Source organism: Zootoca vivipara, chromosome 13 (assembly GCF_965207765.1).
Source record: "Zootoca vivipara chromosome 13, rZooViv2.hap1.1, whole genome shotgun sequence".
In the NCBI taxonomy this organism is placed as follows: domain Eukaryota; kingdom Metazoa; phylum Chordata; class Lepidosauria; order Squamata; family Lacertidae; genus Zootoca; species Zootoca vivipara.
Window position 1 is genome coordinate 27,629,084 of NC_142596.1, and position 8,046 is coordinate 27,637,129.

At 54.1% G+C, this 8,046-nt stretch overlaps 1 protein-coding gene across 1 annotated transcript; it reads right to left on the reverse strand.

Annotated features, from left to right (window-relative positions):
• Positions 1–3: 3 nt before the first annotated feature.
• On the reverse strand, positions 4–7,765 carry IDH2 (isocitrate dehydrogenase (NADP(+)) 2). The gene is made up of 11 exons (XM_035131098.3): positions 7,595–7,765; positions 5,944–6,035; positions 4,967–5,132; positions 4,404–4,564; positions 3,422–3,565; positions 3,114–3,250; positions 2,754–2,905; positions 1,842–1,954; positions 1,162–1,259; positions 577–669; positions 4–451 (listed from the first exon to the last, which is right to left on the reverse strand). Exons 1-11 carry the CDS (start codon positions 7,707–7,709, stop codon positions 367–369), a joined length of 1,356 nt encoding a protein of 451 aa, XP_034986989.1. The 5' UTR covers positions 7,710–7,765; the 3' UTR covers positions 4–366.
• Positions 7,766–8,046: the final 281 nt, after the last annotated feature.

Genomic DNA, 8,046 nt, shown 5'->3' on the forward strand with positions numbered 1-8,046 from the left:
CCATGTGTAAAAGCTATAATTTAATAGCGCTATTTGGCACCATGAGGCCCCAACCACAGTACATAAATTACAGCACAAACCATTATGACTGCCTGGCAGGGGGTGGGGGGTCCAGCACTGAGACCTTCCCCCAAGCCAGCAGTAGCAGCAGGTGGGACATGTTATTGGAGCCCAAGTAGGGCAGCTAAAAAAGGTTTTTAAAAAACGACCAGGTTACAAAAATGTCTCTGGTTGACAGTACAAACAGCCAGAATTTGTTCTGTTAAAAATGAGGCAATCCCCCTTCCTTCATCATGTGCCTCCATGCTATGCTGTGCCCTCCTCCACCCCCTACCAGCACGCTCCAGCGCCCCCCTCCAGCTCCTCCTATTTGCCCAGAGCTTTGTTCAGGTTGTTCGTGATAGCATCCAGGAAGTCGGTGGTGTTCAAATAATGCTCGTTGAGCTTCACACTGTAAATGCACAAAGGGGGGGGGAGCATAAGAAGCCCAAGCCGGTGGCAAGTTGTGATTCATCAACTCACGAGAGAGAAGGTAGGAGCCACAGGCTAGCCCTGCAGCAGCCCAGGAATACTCACTTGCTTAATCCATGAATGCAGCCAGCCAGATCCTTTGTCATAGCACCACTCTCCACTGTCTCAATGCAGACCTTCTCCAGAGTCTCAGAAAACCTGGCCATGGAAAAAGAACAGCCTCTAGCACAGGAGGAAAAACAGCAAGGCCCAACATCTCCCTGCAGCCTTTGGCTCTCTGACTGACAGGCCAGGCCCAGCCTCACTCTTGTTTCGCAGGGAGCAAAGCTTGCTTGTTTTCTCAGTCTTGTTGGGCTACTGCCGTTATTTGATTTGTGCATCACTTGTTGGAAGCAACTAGCAGATGCAGCGATATGCAATATGGAGTGTGCCAACAACACGCTTGACGCTCACCTTCAAGCAGGTATTTCACAACACCTTCCAGGAGCCCTGCCTTTCCCTCTTCAGGGTCCACCTTTTCCCCTGGGGGGCCCAGGGCACTCTCCCATTGCAGTATCTGGGTCATTCTTATGCCTGGACTTCAAAAAATCTCTGTCGTGAGCCTGACTTAATTGCAGCCCTATTCCCTCCCCGCCAACTTGCTCTCCCACAGCAATGTTGTTTTTCATGCTGCTGGGCAGTGGCCCTTACTTGATGAGGTCAGCGTTGTTGTCCAATTTGCCTCTGTGCTTCAGGCCTCCTGTCCAGGCAAAGATGCTTGCAATAGGGTTGGTACTGGTGGGATTGCCCTGCAGGGGAGGAAAACAAGCAGAGTTAATTGCCAGCCAGTGCTATAGAGGTGGCAGACCAGTAAGCATTTAGCTTGAGAGAGGGGGAGACCTGTGTCCCTTCAGGGGCTGTTGGACCCCATCAGCCACAGTTAGCATGGACAATACTTTAAGAGACTTAAAGCAACATTAGAGGACTACAGTTTCCCTATCCCTAGTCTGGTGAGAACGCAGATGCAGCAAGTTGGCCAGAAGAGGGCGCTCACGTCCCTCGCACTGGTCTTTTTCATTCATTTACTTTATTGGCAGTACTGTATTTATATCCTCCAATCACAGTGTTCACTGGGCAGCTTACAGCAATAAAACATTAAAATGGCAAAACTATAATAAGCAGGCATATTTTCAGCAGCAACAAGCAAACTAGCACATCTTCACTAAAAGTACATGGCAAATCTAAGACTCGGTGGATTAAAAGGGTGAAGCTATTTAAAGCCTGGGAAGCTGAAAGGGACTTCACCTTGTGCAGAAAAGAGTGAGACAATATGCCTAAAGAAGAGGCCAGGTGAGCCCCCTCCACAGCCACATGCCACCCAGTTGACCCACCTTCTGGTGCTCCCGGTAGTGGCGTGTAACAGTGCCGTGAGCTGCCTCCGATTCGATGGTCTTCCCATCCGGGCAGACGAGGATGGAAGTCATGAGGCCGAGTGAACCAAACCCTAGGGGAAAAAACCAAACTGTTGGCTGTCTCTGCAACAGCAGCTTTCCACACCTTCCTCTGTGGGGAAGGGGAGGTCCCTGGGCCACTTTGTTCCTACGCCTATGAGGTGCTCCCCTCTGGGGCATGGGGTACCTAGCACATTATATCAACAGATTAAAGCCAAGTGCTCAGCTGACTCGCAAGGAAGGAAGAAAAGTCCGAATTCTCCAGCTTCACCATTAGCGGGGCATCTGTTCTGCCACCTCCACTCTGCAGAACAGACAACTGCAGTAGAGCTGGAGAACAGCCGCTGGGAGAGAAAAGCCCATCTCCTGAGATGCTAGTCAGAAGGCCAGGAAGCGGGATGTAAAACTTTCTGGCCTTGCCTTGTGCAGCCTCCCTTCTGAGAACCATTACTGAAGACCTCGGCAACATTGCTTCCCCCCTTGAGAGCAGAAACCTGCCCTTTTGAGTGCTATGCAGTCTTGGAGAAAGACAATAGCTCAGTAGCAGAGTGCGTGCTTTGCACATACAAGATCCCAGGTTCCATCCCCAGCATCTCCAGAGAGGGCTGGGAAAGGCTCCTGGTGAGGTGTTGCCGGTTAAGATGATCCAGTGGCAGCTCCCTACATGGGAGGGTCTAGCCCCCTGAAGTGCCCTGGTCACACAGGAAGCCATGTTCTGTGGTGCTATTGCAAGAATAGAGCAAACTCTTCCCCCCCCCTGCTTTCTGGTCCCTACAAGTTGCAAGCGCACACACCACTTGCAGACCAAATGCAGCCTTTCACAGCTGCCCTCTCCCCCGCCCAGCGCCGCACCTTGGGCCAAGATGTCAGACTGGACATCTCCATCGTAGTTCTTGCACGCCCAAACAAAGCCACCTGCGGATTTTATCACCTGGGCCACCATGTCGTCAATGAGACGGTGCTCGTACCAGATCTTGAGCTTGTCAAAATCAGTCTTGTAGTGCCTGGCAGTGTAGAACAAGAGGTTACTTATTCATGCAGCATCAACCCTCCAATCCTCCTCACACAGCACCTCCAACCCATCCCAACAGGGAGGTGCTCTGGTGCTTAGGATCTCAGCAGGCAATGCTGGGTTTCGGGGAAGATGGGAGAAAGAAACTCCCCACCCACAGCTTCCTGGCTTAGGCCAAGAGGGGGGTCAGAAGGGCTCACTTTTCAAAGATCTCCTGGAAGATGTCCTTGAAACGCCCATCGTAGGCCTTGAGGATGGTGTTCTTTGTGCTCATGTAAAGGGGCCACTTCTTTTGGATAGCATGCTGGAAGCAGCTGTGGGCAAAGCCCGAGATGGACTGCAAGAGGAAGACAGGGCCGTCAGTGGGGCGTGACCCAGAAGCAGCAGCCTACAGGAGCTGCCACCCCGCTCTTCAAATGGGGGGCAGCAGGTCTCCAGGATGCACCATGGAGGGGACCCAGTCAACTGGAAGCAACTAATGCAGGGGTCCAGCTGGCATTTCTCTCACCTCATCTGTATTGTACATGCCCATGCCGACGCCTCCGCCGGGGAAGTTGTACACCTCCCACTCCTTGACTGCACTGCCATCCTTGGGAGTGAAGACCATCTTAAACGTCCCAGACCTGTCCACAACGAAATCTGTGGCTCTATACTGGAAAGCAGAAACCCAAATGTTAGCAGAGCCCAACAATATCAAAGTGTCTTGACTCCCCACATCAAACCCCCTAATTAGCCCCATGCTCCCTCCCAATGTATTCTGTAGCTAGGATCCACAGTACTGTCCTGTAGAAGAGCAAGGGGGAGCCTCTGGAATCCTTTGGGTTTACCCCACCTGCTGTAGGAGGCAGGGGCAATTTGAGCTGAACTCCTAGCTTCTAGACTAGCCCTGCTTCATGAGCCCCTCACAAAGGAATTGGGGTTTTCCAGTTAATTTCTGTTTTTATTTTTCTCTGCTTACAGCCACCCATCTCCACACGCCCTAGAGAGGGACATAGATTTTTTAACCACATGGGTGAAGATGGAGGAATTTGGGGGCAAAGATGCCGCCCGTGCCCCAGTTATGACCTGCATTTATTATAAGAAAATTCTAGGTTTTTTCCTCTTCTGATTCTATTCCTATAGAAGATTATACAGCATTTGAACTTAGGACAGGTATTTAAACCAAGTACCTGGTACTCAAGGATGAAGGAGAGTTATCAGTGAGGTTCTTTCAAAGCTTTCTGTACTCTTGCCATCACTTCCTGACTCAGTCAGCAGGATTCCAACAACATTCCCCCTGCTACTCCTGACTTTGTGCATGCCTGTCTGAGGTAGGGAGGCAGATTGGAGCCAGACAGATAATCAAAACACAATTGCCGAGGGGTAAGAGAGACTGACTGGCCCTGCTCTATCCCAGAGGGTTTGTAGAGAAGAGAATGCTCTACTCTCCCAGCTGCACATCCCACCTTGTTCCCAATCCAGCTGCCCATCCACTCTCCCTTCCAACCCACCTGATCACCATGGGCATGCCTGCCAATGATGATGGCCTTTGTCCAACCCGGGACCAGGCGAGGAATGTTCTTGCAGATGATTGGTTCTCTGAAGACTGTCCCACCCAGGATGTTCCTGATAGTGCCATTTGGGCTCTTCCACATCTTCTTCAGCTTGAATTCTAGGGGAAGTGGGGAGGGGAATAAGAAGTAGTTAGGTGCAGAGCAAGAGACCAATGGTGGCAGTTCAGCAGAGTGCATCTGCTTTGCACAGAGAAGATCCTTGGTTCAATCTCAGGCTCCATCTCCAGGTCCCTTGCCTGCAACCCTGGAGAGCTGCTGCCAGCCAGTGGAGCCTGTTACACCAAGAGTCTGACTCAAACAAGGTAGCTTTCTCTGCTCCTTGCCAATCCACTGCCTTAGCACCAGCCACTCCAGCCATCCCAAGAGAAAAGAGGAATATTCCCCACAAGAAAGTGAGCTGCAATCTGCTCTGGGTTGAGTGACTTCCCCTTGCGAGAGGGGGCCTGGAGCACAAGTCTTGCCAGATTCCTTGAACCCTGCCATGGGCATTTCCCATGTACCTTCCACGCGGGCTTCATCGGGGGTGATTGTGGCACACTTGACAGCCACGCTGTATTTCTGGGTGGCCAGGGCAGAGTCTATGGTGACCTGGTCATCCGTCTGGTCCCGATGCGGCAGCCCCAAGTCAAAGTACTTCAGCTGGACATCTACGTTGGGCAGGATCAGCTGTGCCGGGATGGGAGGAAGGCAGTGAAGACAAAGGTATGTAGATGCAGACCCCGCAGTAGAGATCAACACACCACTGAGCAAGTGCAGAAGGCCCATCAGAGACACGCCCCAGAAAGCTTCCACGCACTACCCTTCCCATGCATGCAAAAAAGTGCACTTAAAAAATTAATAATAATTACATGTTCTTCACACAATTTCTCTCCTGTTACAAGGATGGTGTCTTTTCCAAGCTCCATTTGGTCTGTGGGGAAATGGGACACTAATCTGCCCCAGCCTCCCCACCTCCAAACCTGGTACCTTCCAGATATTTTGGACTACAACCCCCATCAGTCTCAGCCAGTGTAGCTCTGCTTCCATCAGCCCCATCATCATAAAGCCATGTTTGCTGGGAGTTGTAGTCCAAAAGAGCTGAAGGGCACCAGGTTGGCAGGGGCTGCCTGACTTTATATAACTCATTCATTGCTGCATGTGGAATACGGCTGTGTTAAATGTCATCATCTGGTTTACCTACGATATATCCCAGGGTGTTGAAAATTTTAAGGAGAAAACCCAGCTCTCTCCCCACATCATTTGTAATGTTATAAATCTCTTATCATACTTCTCATGGGAACTTTTTCAAAGCTGACCGCCTTAGCCTACTTCAAAGAGAAACATCTTCCAGTCCTCTGACTTTCTATTGCCCCTTTCTTCACCCTTCCACAAACTCTGAGCATTTTAGAAACATGATCGTGCTACCAATGTACAGCCCATCAACATGTGGTCCTTGCTGCTTTATTCCCAGCCCCTCAGATCCAAGACTTCCAGGTACCTTCTCCTTGATGAAGGCCCAGATGATCCGGGTCATCTCATCACCATCCATCTCCACCACAGGGTTGGCAACTTTGATCCTTCTGTCAGCATCTGTGGGGAAATGTCAAAATGCTGAAGAGACACCAGAGACAACCTCCAGCACCCAAACAATTGTGTGGTGTGGGCTGTGCTACGGTGAAGCTGCTAGAACCACTGGAAGAAAATTCCCAGGGCCTTGGCATGTGTCTCCATCCCAGCACACCACTCTCAAAACAAATCCTTGGTGGGGTCTAGAGACTGATAAACTGCCTCCCTTGTGGCAGCTGCCTGCGCTTCTCCTGAAAGCCTTTCCCCCTTCATGTATGTAAACAACAACTGACGCTGGTGCTTCTTAAGAATCTGAAGTATTTCCCCAGCTCTACTGAGAATAGGCACAACACAGAGTGGCCAAGGTGCCTGCTGTGTCTACCCTGTGATTGACCCTGGCAGGAGAGAAAGTGAATTAACTGCTGCCCAGTGGCTCTCTAACTAATCCCAGCTGAGCCCAAAGCCCTGCTGACTTTCACAAGTCATAATCCAAGCACATTCGCCTGGGGTGAGGCTCCTCTGCTGGGGGATCTGCCCGCAGCCCCTTTTCCACAGACAGGACCTGCAACTCCACTGCTCCAGCCAGCCGGTCAAGGGACAAGGTCACCCTCAGAGGACAGCAGGGGAGCAGCAGGCACACCCTCCCTCTGCGGCTTTCTTCCTACCCCTCGGAGAGTGAGCTGGCACGGCTCTCCAACAGGTCCTGGAGGCAGCTGCTAGCTGTTCAAAGCAGGAAGGGCAGGGCAGAGGGCAGCCAAATCCTCTGTTCGAGATCCACACACAGAGGAAGGAAAAGTGGTCTTGGTCAAGCTGGAAAGAGGCTTCCACACCTTAGAGTGTGCAGGGGGGCTGCGGGGGGGGGGTCTTCCATGCAGGGAGTTCATGGCGACACACAGAAGCAAAGCAACTGCCAGACCTACATTCCCAGGCCTGGCACAGCCTCAATGAGGCAAGCACGTACTGTATATGCAGACAGGGTTTTAATGCCCCCTCCAGACCAGCTGTGCGCTGTGCCAGTTTCTGCTCCGTGCAACAGGAACCCGCCAAGCTGGCAGGCAGATCCTTCTGTCCGCCCCCCCCCCCCGGGCCACTTTCGAGACGGGGCAAAAGAGCGCCCGAAGAGGGGCTGCCATGTGGGCCTCGCGTCCCGCAGCTGCAGGTCTCCCGGGAGAGCCAATCTGCTCTCCTCCTCCGAGTCTCCCGGTGCCCCGAGGCGGGCAAAGCCGCCTTCGCCGCCCCGGGGTTGAGCGGGAGCGGCTCCACCTGACGCGGCTCTAAATATAGTCCCTGGGGAGGCCCAGCCTGGCAGGCGGGCCCGGGCGAGCCCAGGCGCAGAGGAAGGCAGCCGACGGAGTCCAGCGGGGCATCGCAAGGTCACCGGCGGACGGGGGGCCCGGGACGCTCCAGGACCCTGTCCACACAAGGGCACGGCCATGGCGCCAGGCATCTTGGAGGGGGCAAACGCCTGGCCGGCTTCTCCGGGGCTAGAGAAGCGGCTCCCGTCGCCAGGCCTTAGGAGGGGGCAGCTCCGGGACCCTCTGCTTTAACCCCCCCTCCTTCCTCCGCCCCCCCCCGCCACTCACAGTGCCGGTGCGGCGGGCGCTGCGAGGCGCTCAGCACCGGGAGCAGCGCGGCAGGAGAGCGGCCCAAAGCGGCCGAGGCGACGGCCGGAGCAACGGCGCGGAGGTAGTGGGCCATCGTGGCGGCGGACGGAGGAAGAGGAAATGGAGGACGTGCAGCCGGCAGTGGCGGCGGCAAAGAGGAGAAGCCGAGCAGCCGAGGCGCGCCGGGCGGAGCAGATGGAGCGCCCGCCCTGCCCCCTAAGTCGCCGCGCTTTGGGCCCTCCCCGTCGGGGCGGGGCGCCGAGGGTCGAAGCGGGCCACCCGGGAAATGGACACGCAGCGGCAGCGGCCTTTGTTCTTTTCTTGCCCCTTTGGCTCCCGTGGGTGCCACGCTCTTGCCCTCCCTCGGGCGGCAGCACCTCCACTGCCTTTGGTGCCCCCCTTCGCGTTACAAATGTGGCCTTCGCGGGGGC